The sequence below is a fragment of the Taudactylus pleione genome, unplaced genomic scaffold (assembly GCF_031769625.1).
Source record: "Taudactylus pleione unplaced genomic scaffold, aTauple2 ptg000500l, whole genome shotgun sequence".
Classification (NCBI taxonomy): Eukaryota; Metazoa; Chordata; class Amphibia; order Anura; family Myobatrachidae; genus Taudactylus; species Taudactylus pleione.
Window position 1 is genome coordinate 890,861 of NW_028284902.1, and position 17,738 is coordinate 908,598.

General features: G+C 46.4%; 1 protein-coding gene across 1 annotated transcript in view; it reads right to left on the bottom strand.

Annotated features, from left to right (window-relative positions):
* Positions 1 to 1,008: 1,008 nt before the first annotated feature.
* ABCA12 (ATP binding cassette subfamily A member 12) overlaps positions 1,009 to 17,738 on the bottom strand; it is a 279,245-nt gene continuing 262,515 nt past the window's right edge. The window contains exons 56-59 of the mRNA XM_088449892.1: positions 13,626 to 13,718; positions 11,379 to 11,481; positions 5,634 to 5,771; positions 1,009 to 1,915 (exon numbers count right to left, since the gene is read on the bottom strand). Of these exons, the coding sequence (XP_088306018.1) occupies positions 1,829 to 1,915; positions 5,634 to 5,771; positions 11,379 to 11,481; positions 13,626 to 13,718 (421 nt within the window). The 3' untranslated portion in view covers positions 1,009 to 1,828. The remainder of the gene's footprint in view (positions 1,916 to 5,633; positions 5,772 to 11,378; positions 11,482 to 13,625; positions 13,719 to 17,738) is intronic.

Sequence of the window (17,738 nt, forward strand, 5' to 3'; positions counted from 1 at the left end):
AACAATGGAGTTATTACACAAGCTCTGGTGCGTGGCTTTAACATTTCAATCCTAGTTTTAAACTATAAACATTATACTGATTTGATTTTGTTGGTGCATAATATGCTAAAGATTCCTTTATATCTGCAGTTCTGCATTTTAATGGGAAGTTATATACAGTATAAGAATGCAGAAGCTGGAATAGACACAAAAAATGTCTTGGTGTTAATTAAAGAGGAGTTTAATCCTTCAGATTGTGAAAATGTAAATTCAGTTACTGCAGGTGACTTTTTTGTGTACATATTTTGTGCAGGCCAAATTGCGTTTGGACATAGTATACTTTTGCAGCCTTTCATTACACCTATCACTTTAAAACTAATAGATTTAAATGTCAATTCCCCATCATATATACTGTATATTTTTTTTATTTAATTGCATTCTTATGTTTTTGTGCAGAATTCCACGTTAGATATTCATATACATATATACACTAAAGCTGTAGCAAACAAGAGGGAAAAGCAGTTTCAGAGGTAGGTAACGTTCATTGAAATGTATTATTCATTTTTTCATCACAGTAAAACATTTAGAATCATTGTAAACAACTGTAAACCTCTTTTCCCTGCAGCGAGGAGCCTATAAGGCATATTTAGGAAATACACGCCTTGATTTGGATTTAGGCCCTCATTCAGAGCCGGACGCTCTGAGCAGAGCGCTCGCTCTAAATGAGGGCCGTCCTCCATAAAAATGGAGCATCCTCCTGGACGCTCGTATAGCTGTGGGTCACCACCCACAGCCTATACGAGCGTGCAGGTTGATGGTCGCGATGGTCTTGACCATCGCGACCATCGCCACTGCGAGCCGGAGCCTGCGGTTGAGTTTCTCAACCGCAAGGCCCGGAGTGATTTTGGCTCTATCAGAGCCAAAATCACTCCCACTGACATCACTAGTGATGTCAGTGGGCCGGCTTCTGACGGTAGGCGTTCCCTTGGGAACGCCCCCGTCTGGGAGGCACGCCCCCGGCACGCCCACCAAAGGGGGCGTGCTGTCAATCAACATCGACAGCACGCCCCCTTTGATCAGACACAACGAGCGAAGGAAAGTCCTTCGCTCGTCGCGTCTCGCGCATGCGCACGACGGAGCTCCCTCCGTCGTGCGCATGCTCAGTGCACACCATCGACCCACTTGCGAGCGGACAGCCGCTCGTGAGTGGGTCTGAATCAGGCCCTTAGTTTTAGCATATTTTTCCGTGATTTTTTTTTTATTATTATTACATTTTTTTTGTTCAATTTAACAATTTGAGACAAGAGATTAGAATTATTATTTTTTTCTTGCAGAAAAATATAATGGGCAGACACAGGAAGCTTTGGGGGAACAAAAGCGACAATAATCAAACATAAGAAATAAATATGCAAATTGAATTATGGCTATATCGACTGGATTTAACCTGACACAGATAGTTCCAAGTCGATTCTCAAATATGAGCTTTATAAAAAAAATAGAAAAAAATCAACATGCTTTTGCATAGACTTCCAAGGTCTCATTGGGTAACATTCCGTATATGGTACTATCTGGTTACAACTCACATTGTGTGCGAGGGTTTCATCAGACCAATGACGGACATATTTTTAAGACTACTGCATGAAGTATAAAAGTGCAAAGTGTACATACAGTATAGAATATTGCTTGTTTTTGCTGAAAGAATGTGGTGATGGTGTTATTAAAGCAGTACTAAGTCATGTTTAAACAATCGTATCGTATGACCGTGTCTTTAGAAAGTGCATTGACAGGCTTTTGCATGTGCTGATTTTCCTGAGATTGTTTTTGTAACATTCAAGTTCTTGCAGGTCCTCTATGCAACAACAATCTGTTGAGACTCTAGACTGCTGGCACTGGAGTTATCAGGAATTGACTGAGACTGGGCAAAGTTGATGAAAACCTGCAAAACAACACAACAATACATCAACCATTTTATGAGATCTTTGTTATCCAACTGTAAGTTCATGCAAAAGCCATGGTTTACTTTTTGTTTTAACAAAGTTTTTTTTTCTTTTCATTAACAAGACAGAGGTAGTGTCAAATTGTACAGTACTGTGCAAAAGTTCTAGGCAGGTGTGGAAAAAATGTTGGAAAGTAAGAATGATTTCAAAAATAGAAGTATTAATAGTTTATTTTTTATCAATTAACTAAATGCAAAGTGAATGAACAGAAAAGAAATCTAAATCAAATCAATATTTGGTTTGGCCACCCTTTGCCTTCAAAACAGCATCAATACTTCTAGGGACATTTGACCACAGCTTTTGAAGGAACTCATCAGGGAGGTTGTTTTAAACATCTTGGAGAACTAACCACATATCTTCTGTGGATGTAGGCTTGCTCAAATTCTTCTGCCTATATGAAATCCCAGACAGACTCGATGAAGTTGAGATCATGGGTCTGTGTGGGGCCATATCATCACTTCCAGGACTCCTTGTTCTTCATTACGCTGAAGATAGTTCTTAATGACATTGGCTGTATGTTTTGGGTCGTTGTCCAGCTGCAGAATAAATTTGGAGCCAATCAGACACCTCCCTGATGGTATTGCATGATGGATGAGTACCTGTCTGTAATTCTCAGCATTGAGGGCACCATTAATCCTGACCAAATCCCCAACTCCATTTGCTGAAATGCAACCCCAGACTTGCAAGGAATCTCCACCATGCTTCACTGTTGCCTGCAGACACTCATCATTGTACCGCTCTTCAGCCCTTCAGCGAACAAATTGCCTTCTGGTGTAGCCAAAATATTTAAAAATGTGACTCATCAGTACAGAGCACCTGCTGCAATTTTTCTGCACCCCAGTTCCTCTCCACCCCAGTTGAGTTGCTTGGCCTTGTTTCCGCATCAAAAGTATGGCTTTTTGGCCGCAGTTCTTCCATGAAGACCACTATTGACCAGACTTCTGGGTCCTACTGGTTTCTGTAAGTTCTGAGCTGATTGCACTGCTGGACATCTTCCGAGTTCGAAGGGAAGTAAGCATCCTTGGCCGACCACTGTGTCTACCGTCCTCAACAATGCCCGTTTCTTTGTGCTTCTTCAAAAGTGCTTGAACAGCACATCTTGGAACCCCAGTCTGCTTTGAAATCTTTGGCTGGGAGAGACCTTGCTGATGCAATATAAATACCTTGTATCTTGTTGCTGTGCTCAGTCTTGCCATGGTGACATAAAACTCTCTTCCACAACCTCACCTTTGTAGCAGAGTTTGGCTGTTCCTCACCCAGTTTTAAGCCTCCTACACAGCTGTTTCTGTTTCAGTTAATGACTGTGGGCCTGATTCATTATGGATCGCAACTACAACAGCGTACGCAGATTGGCCAATAGTGCATACTGCTCATGCGCATGTATAGCAGTGTGCCTGCGTGTGTCAGCATTGTGATTGCACTGCGGTCACCTACGCAGATACAAAGCCATCATAGATCAAGGGACGGGACGTCAGCATTTGGAGGTGGTGAGGGGGAAGTGGTAGGAGAAATGCAGGCGTGCTTGTCCGTTTGAACGCTGTTGCATGGGCATGCATAAATTAGCCACCGCTTGTGTTTTCACTGTGTGCGACGAGGTTAGCAATTCCTGAGTAAGATCAGACCTTTGTGCGTGAGGAGCCGATGTTACTTGATCTTCCCGATGTCTAAGCAGGACCGCAAGGTATTACGGGTGTGAGATAGTGGCAGTGGGCGTCTCTACGATGGCTGTGCGATGACATTTCGATTGCATTTATTAGCATATTTTCACAACAGACCTGCGTGCATAATCGCAGCTGCGATCGCAACAGCGATCCGAATCAGACCCTGTGTTTCAACCTACATATGAAAATGATGATCATTATCACCTGTTTGGTATCATTGGTTAATCACACACCTGACTGTAATCCTAGAAAATCCCTAATTTTGTGCAAGTGAATTGATGCTGTTTTGAAGGCAAAGGGTGGTTACACCAAATATTGATTTGATTTAGATTTTTCTTTTGTTCATTCCCTTTGCATTTTAATTGATAAAAGTAAACAATTAACACTTCTATTTTTTAAAGCATTCTTACTTACTCAGTGAAACAAACCATAAAAATAATTAGAAAGAGGAAGAGGAGGAGGAGGAGGAAGAATTAGGTAAGATTGGGAAAAGGGATGAAGGGAGGAGATAGAAAAAAGGTGGTGGTGTGGATGGGAAGGAGTTTCTGTTAAATCAAGAGCTTAGGAGAGCCTTAAAATTAGCTGGAGGATGAGGTGGAAGAGGTCTCATTGTGATAAATCCATGGAGCCCAAATAATGGCAATTTTATCTGGATGATAGTGCAGATTGCTGGATGTGTATTCAAGGTGATACTGTAGGTGTTCCAGATGGAGGTGCGTAGAGATAAGAAACGGAAAGTACCCAGATGTTTCCAGTGGATGACAATACAGGTTGAGTCTCCCATATCCAAAATGCTTGGGACCAGGGGTATTTTGGATATCGAAATATTCCGTATTTTGGAATATTTGCATAATATAATGAGATATCTTGGGAAAGGGACCCAAATCTAAGCACAGCATGCTTTTATGTTCTATATACACCTTATACACACAGCCTGCAGGTCATTTTATACAATATTTTCAATAATTTTGTGGCCCAAACAAAGTTTGTGTACATACATGAAATTCATTTATAGTTCATATACACCTTATACACAGACCCTGAAGGCAATTTTAAACAATATTTTAAATAATTTGTGCTTTAAACGAGGTTTATGTACATTGAACCATCAAAAAGCAAAGGTTTCACTATCTCAGTTATGCTAAAAAAATACTGTATTTCTGAATATTTGAATATGGGAGACTCAACCTGTAGTGCAATTGACAGAATTAAGAACATGACTGATTAGCTGTTGTATGTGTTTGGGCATGTCGGGAGTGGACCTAGGCAGAAGAGAGAAGGAAGGGAATTTCGGCATGGTAATACCAGTAAGGGAGGCAATATGGTAATAAACTGCTGCCCAAAATTTTTTAATTACAGGGCAGAACCACCCCATGCGAGCAAGAGTACCATCCTCCCCACAGCCCCTCCAGCATTCATTGGAGGAAAAAGGGTAATTAGCATGTAGACGGGAAGGTACTAGGTAGGTGTTTTCTTTCATTCTCATGCTTATAGACGCTCTGGCGGCATTTTTGACTAATGCTTTCCCAATCCTTCAGCGTCAGATCTATCCCCATCTCTCTCTCCCAGGCCAGTTCATGGGGCACCTTAAGAGGTTGGTTATGAGAACTCAAGAGGCCATAGAGACGAATAAAGGCCAAATCTATCCCACAGAGTGGAGAACTCGGAAAAAAAGTGGCTAAAGGTGAAATTGATATTCTGCCTGACCAGGGGATCAGAAGCTTTGAGATCCTGTCCCGGGGGGAAAGCGTCATTGTTCCAGAGGGGGAAGGGGGTGATGGGACAGAAGAGAGAGGTTATTAAGCAATCCAAACACTCTGACACAGTAATCTCATATAGATAGGGTGAAAAAGAACCGGGAGAGAGGGAGCCTCCGGTCAAATGGGTATTAACAGATGTAGCAGAAATGTGAGAATAAAGACAAATGGGACTCCATAAAAATACATTAGTATATTATATATAGGATGATATGTGTTGATGTGTGTATCTGTAGTACCTCATCCAGAGTCGTCTGGCTGACTGAAAAGTGAATGATGTTCAAGGCTAGCTTGTTAGCCTCTAGAAGTTCAAATATACTGGCGACTCCTCCAGCGGACACCGGAACGTGGTACTCCGCCATAGTGAAATGTTGTTCCTGGTAAAAGGGAAAGGAACATTGAATACAAATAGTGTTTAATCTGTTTCCAATAACTATAGAGTGATTTCACTACAGCTTTTGCCTAAAACATTGTCTCGTATGCACTGTATGTTATGTGCTCAGTATACTGAGCAATCATAGAATTAAAATAGTAGTTGCACCACCTGCCAGCTCCTAATAGACAGGTTTACATAGCTTAACCAATGTGTTAAAGCATAAATAAATAAAATCATTAATCACCATAGATAGACGCTGCTGACTTGCCACTTTGGATTTATTTTAAACGCTTGAATATTTCTACTTATTGTAAGTGCAATACATCATTAAAGTGTATTTTAAAAGTTTGAAGTGCACTATTTTGTATCTTCTATGTGTCCTCCCATGCCAACGATGAGTACATGTGGAGGGTACGACACTTGTCGCAGATTCAAGAAATACATTGAAAGAAAATTCCGCCACAAGAATCAACAAGTATATTCCTGTTCTATGGTGGACTCTGACTGTTTATCTTTGGTGATTAGTGATTTTATTTATTTATGTTTTAACACATTGGTTAATCTATGTAAACCTGTCTATTGGGAGAGTGCTGCAGGTGATGCAACTACTATTTTAATTCTATGATTGTTTGAGTATTGGGTGCTTACTGTATTTTTGCATCACTACTAGCTGATTTCATTGCTCACTTGTTTGGTCACCGTTCTTCACTACAGTATACTGAGCAAGTCACGGTACCCTGCCTCCTAGTAGGCTGGATATTACTATGAAATAAATTCACCTGAGAAAGTATTAATGACCCCAAATAGCTTTTTTAAATTTTTTTATTTTATATAGACTAAAGGGCATACGGTTACTGTCTGACCCCCACCATTCCATACACGAACACATAACTTTCAAGTTTGCCCCTATCCCAGTTAATGTTAAGAGTTAGAAGGACTATCAAAAAATGGCGGGGCTTACCATTTCAGGCTGCGCACCTGGCAGAGACAGAGAGGGGTATTCAATATGAAAGGTTAACTTCCCTGGCGAAGTTAACGTTTCATATCGGAGTTTTTTTCTGCGTAAAAGTATGGTGCGCGCTCCCGTTTATCCCCGTATTCAATATCAAATTAACGAAAACGGGAAACTCCGAAGTTGGATTTGCATAAAGTTACGAATTTTTCATTAAAATAATTGTAAGACCCCCCCTAAAGTTGTAAAAACATGGGGGAACACTATGGGTACCCCCGTTTTAGCCTTTAATTGAAAGTCGGGGATTTAAATAGCCGCAGCAGGTGTTTTTTCCCCGACATTGAAGAAGTGATGCAGAAGAACACTTAGGTTATTTTTTTCGTTTTTTTAAGTGGTCCCATCAAATTTGGGGTACATGAAAATGGGTACTAGCATATTTTGGTGTCCCTAAAGTAAGTTTTTTAAAATTCTGCATTTGTGCACCTGCGCTATAATTCTATTCTAGTAAACACGTGCCGCATACTTGCAGAATAGCCCTGAACCTTTTTCCCTATTGTTTAACAATTTTTTCCCATTTTTTTTTTTTGCACCCCAATTTTTTAAATAATTTTTTGGGGTGTCCCTATTTTTTTTTAAAACTTTTTTTGACACAGTTCTTTTTTAAATGTCAATCTCAGGGGTGCAGGCTATTTTTTTTAAGCCTGCACCCCTAAACCCCAGTTCTGCACTTTTTTTCGACACCTATTCAATGGTGAAAAGTTATCACCGTTTTTTATCAAAGACTTTTCAAAACTGCGATAAGTCTTTGAAATTGAATACGGTGTAAAAATAAAACCAGTGATATTAACGCAAAAACGTTAAAAAGTGCCATATTAACGCAAAAAACGATGTTATCGCACCCATATTGAATACCCCTAAGAGACACTAATGTATGATATTGTTTTTTGGAAGTAAACAGGAGATGATCATTTCAAAGTGAATATTGATATATGCCTCCAGCCACACCCATGAGTACAAAACAGCATTTAACGAACGAGTATATTGAGTAATCAAAGTATTTAAAGAGTTCCTGTTCCCTACTGATGAACCAAGATTCATGAGAATGCAACAATTGTTCCCCCTTTGCAGTGCGCGGCACCTAGTATATTTTAGGTTTTATTCGGAGGAGGCATGGTAACAACTCCATGGTCTGGCCACGACCCCCAGGTCCCATTCAGCTCAGACGCACAGATCTTTGACACACATGGGCGGATTCTTGTATTAGTATAAGGTGTACTGAAGAGTGGCCATGGATGCGTGGTGACTCTATATTTTGGGTAGATGGCTGACAGACTTTCTGGCTGTTTAACGCAGAGTGGGTTCTTAAATAAACATTCTGAGCTTCAGCTTGAGCGTTTTGCCAGATACACACACTATGTATACAAAAGTGATCGGACACTGACAGCAAAGAGATCAATGAGATGTTATTGAAGTCAGTACTTTGTAGGTCCACCACGTGCAGTGATTACTGCAGACACCCTTCTTGGCAAACTCTCCACAAGTTCCTGGACAATAGCAGGCGGTATGTTCTGCCATTCCGCCTTAAGTACAGTGACCAACTATGACACTGAAGAAAGTCGAGTCGGCCTAGAATTCACCCGTCACTCCAATTTGTCCCAGAGGTTCTCAATGGGGTTAAGATCTGCTGGTCAGTCCATCCGGGTTGCTGAATTTTCTGTATACCAGTCCAGCGTCGCTCTGGAAACATGACAGGTGACATTGTCGCCCTGATAAAAACATTTGTTGTTTTTCGTAGAACTGCAAGTGCATGGGCCTCCCTACCAAGTGTTCTTGTTGAAACCGACACATTTGGAACTCGTATGCAATGGTATACATGGTATGCATTTCGCTTGCGCTAGGGTGATCAATCACTTTTGTCTACATAGTGTATACATAGTGTATAATTGTTCTCTATCTTTCTAGCTCTGAATCACATTTACTCTCCCGTCACTGGGCCTGATTCAGTAACGATCGCAAATGCAAATGCGTACGCAGATTGGGCGTTAGCCATTGCACGAGTGCTGCGATCGCACTATAATTACGCTCGCACAGAGGAATCCATCGCAGAGTGAGTGAAAGGGAGTGAGCGTTTGGTGGTGGTGACGGGGGAGTGGTGTGAAAAAACGCAGGCGCGCCCGTCCGTTTGAACGCCGTTGCTTTGGCGTGCATAAATTAGCCACTGCAATTGCATACGCAGCTTAAGAGCCCACTCCGTGCGCAGAGACTTGCAGTGTCTGCGACAGGTCAGGCCTGGTGTAATTGCTGCGTGACTGGCCGATGTGCATTGATGGTACCGATGTTTACGCAGGAGAGCGAGGTTATACAGATATGGGAAGGCCCGGGCGTCTTTATGCCGGCTGTGCATTGGCAGGCATTAGCATATTTTCGTAGCTGCGTTCCATGCGAAATCTCAGCTGGGAACACATTTGCGATTGCTACTGAATCAGGTCCATACAGTAGCCCATTGCTTTATGCACAATACAACATCTTCTGTGCAAGCATTTTCCAGAGCAGCAAATCATTGTGCTTATAGCAAACAATCCTCTTTCATTCTGAATCCCCTCGCAATGCCAGGAATCATCAACCCTATACTGTACTGTAAATTGTCCTTTTAGCACTCAGTGCAAGTAAATTAAGGCCCTGATTCAGAGCCGGACGCTCTGACAAGAGCGCTCGCTCTGAATCAGGGCCCTCCTCCATTAAAATGGAGCGTCCTCCTGGACGCTCGTATAGCTGTGGGTCACCACCCACAGCATATACGAGCGTGCAAAAAGATGGTCGCGATGGTCTTGACCATAGCGACCATCGGACTTGCGAGGGAAACCCTGCAGTCGGGTTTCCCATCCGCAAGGCCAGGAGTGATTTTGGCTCTATCAGAGCCAAAATCACTCCCACTGACATCACTAGTGATGTCAGTGGGGCCGGCTTCAGACGGTAGGCGTTCCCCTGGGAACGCCTCCGTCTGGCAGGCACGCCCCCGGCACGCCCACCAAAGGGGGCGTGCTGTCAATCAACATCGACAGCACGCCTCCTTTGGTGCGAGACCCCGAGCGATGGAAAGCCCGTCGCTCGCCGGGTCTCGCGCTTGCGCACGACGGAGCTCCCTCCGTCGTGCGCATGCGCAGTGGGGAACATCGACCCACTTGCGAGCGTACTGCCGCTCGCGAGTGGGTCTGAATGACCCCCTAAGTTTCTAACTTGTTAAGTTGCAGGACCCCCTCCCCCCCCCCCAAAAAATAAAAAATAAAATAAAAAAATTATTCAATAATTGAGAACTAATCACAGATGGAGAATAATAGTGTCATTCACTCTCCAATGGAGAATAACATTATTGCCAGGCATTACATATTTCGCAGCACAGAGTTTTTCGTTCTGCTGTTTTGCTGCAGAAACGGCTCTAGGCGATGGAAAAGTGAGATATGTGTTTTGGCAGAGAGCGCTGGGACTGGAGAGCAGGGTTAGGAGACTGAGCGCAGAGCAATGCACTTTGACTAGTCCAGCATCCTACTGCTCTCCTGCTGCTGTCAGGCTATTACTGCGGGTCCTCTGCCGAATAACAACCACGTGAGTTGCAGTTTAACGACAGTTCTAGACCTTTAACACTAATCTATTGGGAATGTTATCAGTGTTCATTCTTAATCATTCATTTCTTAAAGGTTTTTGAAAAGTGCTCAATGGACACTCATACTTGTCGACTTTTGTTTTTTCCTCCCTGGGAGAAGCCCGGTGAGGAGAAGCAGGTGGGTGGCGATGGTGGGCGGGGTCTGAGGGTCTGAATAATTAAGACCCGTCCCCTTGCAGTAAATTGCTGCGATTGGTACAAATTTAAATAGGGGCTGGGCCATTCTTGCAGAATCGCCTCATTAAGCCTCGACCCCTACACGAGAATACACGATTGCCCTGGAAAGTCTCCGCCATTCTGCCTACTTCACTAGGAAGTGGGCAGGAATGCGGGAGAAGTGCCTATTCTATCTGGGGGGGGGGGTTACCCGTGACTTCCGGGAGAGTAGGCATGTATGTGTACACTATACAATGAAAAATTACCCAAGTGTCCGATGGCAATCACAATTGCGTGCGACATCGCTAGCACTTGAAAAGTGGTTTGTGATCCCTGGGCGTTTCAGTGTGGAGACAGGGAGGTAACCTAAAGTGATTGCAAAAAGGGGCTGTTTCATGGGCGTGTTATGGGAGTGTCACGGGCGTGTGTCTGGGAATGGAGCCGCCTCCCCGATCGCAAATACACATTTTCAGCAGCTATGTATGGTTGGATTAGAGGGGAGTAGCTAGAGTAGACACTGGGTACACTCTCTGCCAGTTGGTGCAGACAAATAGGTGATTGGTGCCCCAGTATTGTGATAGCGAGGCCGTGCAAATCACTACTTAATGGTAGTGAGTGATCATCTTACCCTGCCACGTTGGTCACTTCGTGGTGCTATCAGCGTGCCACTGGTGTTATCTACATGGGACCACTGCCACACACAACACTGTTACGTGACTTTATATTTTTTTGCGACCACTAGTTATATATTACCATCTGTTTGTATTTATTTCTTCTTACCAGAAACCCCTTAACATGCATAAAGGAAGTATACATGATACAGTTTACTTAGGCTGTACCTTCAAGTATGTATTTGGGAAGTGTAAGTGCATGAAGCCGGTAATCGCTTCAACGTTGGAGGAGTCTTTTAAATGCATCTTCACCGTGAAGCCACTTCCAAACCTGACAGAAAAAAAAAATCACAAAAGATCATCCAGTTGCTCCAAAATGCAGGGTGCACCATTCACCGGTCATTATAGAAGCCTGAAGCTTTTTGTAGCTAGGAAACAAATCCAGTTGAAATGTCAAGAGCTCACATTACGTACACTGGGCCTGATTCAGAGCCGCTCGCTCTGACAGAGCACTCGCTCTGAATCAGGGCCGGGCTTTTTTTTTTTTTTGGAGCGGCCTCCTGGCTGCTCGCATAGCTGTGGGTGACCAGGCTTGCGACAAGACCCTTGTGGTAGGGTCTCGCCCATCGCAAGCCCCAGAGAGCTTTCGGCTCTAACAGAGCCGGAAGCTCTCCACTTGTGAAGTCAGTGGGGCCGCCCCCAAACGGCAGGCGTTCTCATGGGAACGCCTCCGATTGGGCAGCCACCCCCCCTGGCCCGCCCATCAAACGGGGCGAGCTGTCACTCAACATCGACAGTTCGCCCCCTTTGGTGCAATACACGGAGCGATGGAGTGCCGGTCGCTAGCCGGGTCTCGCTCATGCGCATGACGGAGCCGGCTCCGTCGTGCGCATGTGCTGTGGGCCACCATCGACCCGGTTGTGAGCACTCAGCGCTTGCGACCGGGGTCTGAATCAGGCCCACAGTACATCACAAAGTGACATCGCCCCGTGTATGTAGTTGTACACACTAGCGGAAAATGTAGTAAATGCCCTCTGATAAATACTTCACTTACTCAAGCTGTGGGTTTATTATACAAAGTTATGTTATTTCTGGCCAATTTACTAGAAGGTGATTTTGTTTGCCCTGTGCATCTTATCCACTGTGCAATAAGCTGCCGTAGGTCCCTCTGAGCCTTCAACTCCAGCTCCTTTCTGCTGGATGTGATCTGGTCACATGGTCGACAGTGACCATAACGACATTCAGAATGTCGGCATGGGTCGAAATGTCGAGAGGCACAACGTTGACACCCGATGTCACTATGTGAAATTCCAACATTCTCAGAATGCCGACTGCTAGGCTATAAAGTCGTTGCCGGGAGGGTTAGGGGAGAAATGCTCACTATGGGGGTCATTCAGACCCACTCGCGAGCGGCAGTACGCTCGCAAGTGGGTCGATGTTCCCCACTGCGCATGCGTGAGACCCGGCGAGCGACGGGCTTTCCATCGCTCGTGGTCTCGCACCAAAGGGGGCGTGCTGTCGATGTTGATTGACAGCACACCCCCTTTGGTGGGCGTGCCGGGGGTGTGCCTGCCAGGCGGAGGCGTTCCCATGGGAACGCCTACCGCCTGAAGCCGGCCCCACTGACATCACTAGTGATGTCAGTGGGAGTGATTTTGGCTCTGATAGAGCCAAAATCACTCCAGGGCTTGTGGCTGGGAAACCCGACCGCAGGGTTTCCCTCGCAAGTCCGATGGTCGCGATGGTCAAGACCATCGCGACCATCTTTTTGGACGCTCGTATATGCTGTGGGTGGTGACCCACAGCTATACGAGCGTCCAGGAGGATGCTCCATTTTAATGGAGGAGGGCCCTGATTCAGAGCGAGCGCTCTGGTCAGAGCGTCCGGCTCTGAATCAGGCCCTAGAACCGCCACTCGTCACAGGTCTGCGCAGGAAGTGCTGCACACGTCACTGTTGGGACCCGAAAGACGACGCTGGAGACACCAATGCCGCCGGGAACAGGTAAGTGACTGCTGGGCAGTCCAGGGACTTTAAGTCGTCATTCTATCATGTCGACATGCCATCAGTGCAGACAGGATGAACTTCGACATGTTCACTGTCGACAGCTAAATGGTTCGGACACTTACCTCAGTAGGTTGGGATTCCGACTGTCGGGATGTCACTGTGGGTATACCGAGCACCGGGATCCCGTAACCAACCCCGCAGAAGTGACAAAGTCTTTGCTCGTTACTGCCAGGCCTGTATCGCCAGGGATCTAAGCTTCCCCCAGCATAATAACAAACAGCTGCGACAGAAGATTTTTTTATTGGCACAATAAGCTTAGAGTGAAACTGTACTATACAGTCACGGGTTATCTCCTGAGCAGGTCAAGTGATATACTCTTATCGGCAGCATATTGCAATATCATAATACAAGAGACACATACTGTACATTAGTGTACAAGTGGATGATAAACCCATATAGAAGAGACTGACCTGCTCTTTATGTGCTGCAAGGAGCCGATGCACTGAAACGTCCCCCTCACCATAATGGCCAGTCTGGTGCACAGAGCCTCGCACTCCTCCATGCTGGGAAGGAAAATAGATTTGTATTATACTGCATTAAGAGAAAGGTTTTTATTTTGGCACTATTAATACATTATTATATTACACATAGGTTTTCTATTTATTCTTCCCTTGCTTATATACAAGCATAGTGTAGCGATATGACAGGTATGCCCATCAGATACTCACACATTATGGTTCTGCATGGTTGCAAATACATTTATATAACAACAGTCACTAATCCACATACTTACGGCTTTTTGTAAATACATATAATATATCATAGAATGCTATAAACACAGGGAAGGACGGTGATCTCTCTACCCTGTGTGCATCAACCAAACAGTATTCCTTTACATAACAACAGAGTTGCCTACCTTTAATATTCTCTTCCCGGGAGAAGCCCGGGTAAGAGAAGCAGCAGGGGGCCGACGGGGGCGGGGCTTAACGATTCACGTCATTAAGCCCCGCCCCCTCGCGGTAAAATTGCCACGATTGGGCACAATTTACATAGGGGGCGGGGCCAAATGCTGTGATTCATGCAGAATCACAAGCTTAAGCCCCGCCCCCTTCACGGAGACCCGCGATTGCCGCGGGTATTCTCCTAATTCTGCCCACTTCATTAGGAAGTGGGCAGAATGCGGGAGAAATGCCTACCCTTCCGGGGGTGCGGGGGGTTACCCGAAAAATCGGGAGCCTCCCGCGAAAACCGGGAGGGTAGGCATGTATGCGTAACAAATACATATTTTATGTAGAGATGAGCGGTTTGGTTTTGGCTCGGATATTCCCACCAAGTACGGATCTGAGAACAAGGCAAAACACCATATTTCAAGGATATCTCAGGCCTGGCACAGATGTCTGTAAAGGATGGTGTGTTGTCCGTGAAAGATGACATTGTGCCTCGTTCTGAGGGCCTGATTCAGCAAGCAACGCAAAGGAGAGAATGCACACTCGGCCGATGTTTTTGCACTGCTCATGTGTAGGCGGTATACGTTTATGAAGCCGGCGGACGGACCCCGACCGCGGGCTTCTAGACTACTTAATCCCGGCGAGGGTTAAAAGACAGGCGTCTAAATGTAGACGCCTCTCATTTTACCGACACCGTGACAACGGCGCCAGGCATCCCGATCGAAGGGATGCCGGGCGCCAGGTGCGGACAGCTGCGCGGGGGGGCGGGTTAGGTTTCGGGCTCCTGGGGGGGACTTAGGGTTAGGCAAGCCCCCCGGGAGGTTAGGGTTAGGCTAGAGGGAGGGAGGGTTAGGCACCCCCGGGGGGAGGTTAGGTTAGGAACCCCCCCGGGGGACTTAGGTTTAGGCAGCGTGGAAGGGGGGGTTAGGTTTAGGCACTTACAGGGGGGATTAGGGTTAGGCACAGGGGGGGGGGGGGGTTAGGGTTAGGCACCCTAAAGGAGGGTTAGGGGGTAAAATTAGATTAGTTTATACATGCGGCCAGCGGTGAATCATACCGATTCCGTGTAGGCAGCGCACTGCGCATGCGCGAACCAGCCAGTGCGTTCGGGTAAGTGTACGCAGACTACACGCAGCATGTACGCAGACCTCTTCTGATACTGATTGACAGGAAGTGCCGTTTGTAGGTGGTAACGGGGGGGTGGTTGGGCGAACGCAGACGTGCCTGTGTCTTGGGACGCCGTTTTATGGGCGTCCATAATTAAGCCAGTGTGGCGACGGACGCAGTGATGAGACTCCGTGCACACAGGAAGTTGCCAAGATCCTGCGCAAGTTCTGGTCAACCGCTATTATGCAAATGTGGTCGATGGTTCTCGATGTTACCGATGTTTATGCTATCTTGCGTGCTGATCAGGCTGTGCTTAATATAGGGCTGGGTGTCTGCATCTTGTGCTGCTGTCTCAGTGCATATGCATTGATTAGCATATTCTCGCAGCGGACGGGTGCGTACGTTCTCTCCTTTGCGTTCCTTGCTGAATCAGGCCCTGAGATCTGAAATTGTCGGCAAGATCCGAGCAGAAACCGAACCTCCCATTTCTAATTCTAGGATCTGTTACCCTTAAACTAGGCCTAAATAGCCCCAAATGGTCATTTTTGTCCCTAACTCTGTTATTTGTTTCGGCACTTTGTAGAAGAGTACATAGGCCCTCATTCAGACCCACTCGCGAGCGGCTGTCCGCTCGCAAGTGGGTCGATGGTGTGCACTGCGCATGCGCACGACGGAGGGAGCTCCGTCGTGCGCATGCGCGAGACGCGACAAGCGAAGGACTTTCCTTCGCTCGTAGTGTCTCATCAAAGGGGGCGTGCTGTCGATGTTGACTGACAGCACTTCCCCTTTGGTGGGCGTGCCGGGGGCGTGCCTGCCAGACGGAGGAGTTCCCAAGGGAACACCTACCGTCTGAAGCCGGCCCCGCTGACATCACTAGTGATGTCAGTGGGAGTGATTTTGGCTCTGATAGAGCCAAAATCACTCCTGGCCTTGCGGTTGAGAAACTCAACCGCAGGCTGTTGCTCGCAGTTTCGATGGTCGCGATGGTCAAGACCATCGCGACCATCATCCTGCACGCTCGTATATGCTGTGGGTGGTGACCCACAGCTATACGAGCGTCCAGGAGGACGCTCCATATTAATGGAGGTGTGCCCTGATTCAGAGCGAGCGCTCTGATCAGAGTGTCCGGCTCTGAATCAGGGCCATTGTATGTAGTGGTAATCGTCTCTGAAGTCTATTGTTTTCAGAGGGAAGTGAGAGATATACTGTGCCCTCCATAAGGTATGCCTGACTCCCGATGTCAGTGACTTTCAAAGGGTTTGACCTTATCCAAGGAATAAAACAGGTTTTGTTTGCTACAAATTGGAGCAGAGTTTACTTAAATTTAGGTCAGGAGCAAATCAGAGAAAGGAGCAATTTACACCTTAATAAAGTCATGTTGAGCTGCAGGTAGGACAGATTTAAAATGTGCAGAGAGATTAGAAAACGAAGGTTGCCTAAACATGAGTGAAATAAGAATCCTGGGGTATTTGCTGATCGGCTGTCTTGACAGCCTTGTTACTAGGCAGATTAAGTTGGTTTGGTGGTCAGGTGGTTTAGCTGACCAATGCTGTGATTTCTGGGTTTGCCTGTGACTAAAGGTATAAAAGAGGTGGTTGTGCATGTGATCTGCCTCTTTGCTGATTCTGGAGGACAGATGAGTATCCAGCTGTTTGCAGCTTTATTATTTCTTTTTCTTTATCCTTTTCCAGTTACTCCCTGTCATCCCCCCCTTGCTTCTTTTTTTTTCTCTCTCTCTCTCTCTCTCTCTCTCCTTATTTAGCACCCCTTTGTCGCTCCCCCCGAGTCAGGCTTATCCTTGCCTGCTTGGCCAGCGCTGCAGTGGCGCAGGAGCGCTCTCCCCGGCCGTTTCCCAGTTCCCCCTCTGTGGCAGGACTCTGGCTGATGCCAAGTCCTGCTCACTGTGCATTTTCCCTTCACCAGCGGGAGTTGTCGCGTCCGCGACTCCCCTGGGCACTCTCCCCCCCTGGCCTCCTTTTGTTCCTCCCGTGCAGGACTCGGCGCTGACGCCAAGTCCTGCTTATTTGGGTCTCCCCCTTCACCAGCGGGAGCAGTCGCGCCCGCGACTCCCGCTGGGCACTCTCCCCTCTGGTCTCCTTGTGTGCCTCCCATGCAGGACTCGGCGCTGACGCCGAGTCCTGCTTATCAGGGTCTCCCGCTGGGCACTCTGCAGGTGGCCGCCGCCTGTCCCGGCAGGTGGCTGCCCCCCCCTGCAGCAGTTTTTGCGGCCCCTGGCCCCCCCCCCTGCATGGAGCATTTTGTCTCCCTCCCAATTTTGTAGCGGTGGCCATCTTGGATCCCACTTTTACAGTGGAATCCAGTGTTTATATTTATATCAAAGTTTTCCTTTGCTGGTGCCCCCCCCTTTATGTTTTAGTGCTCCAGGGGCCTAACCCTTCCCCTTCCTCAGCAATTATTGGGCAACCCTCCAACATCCCACAGCCCTTCCTCCCTCGGGTGTATTTATTTCCATTTATTTTTCGTTTATTACCCCTTTTGGGGGCCAGGCTTTCTTATACCCTGGTCCCC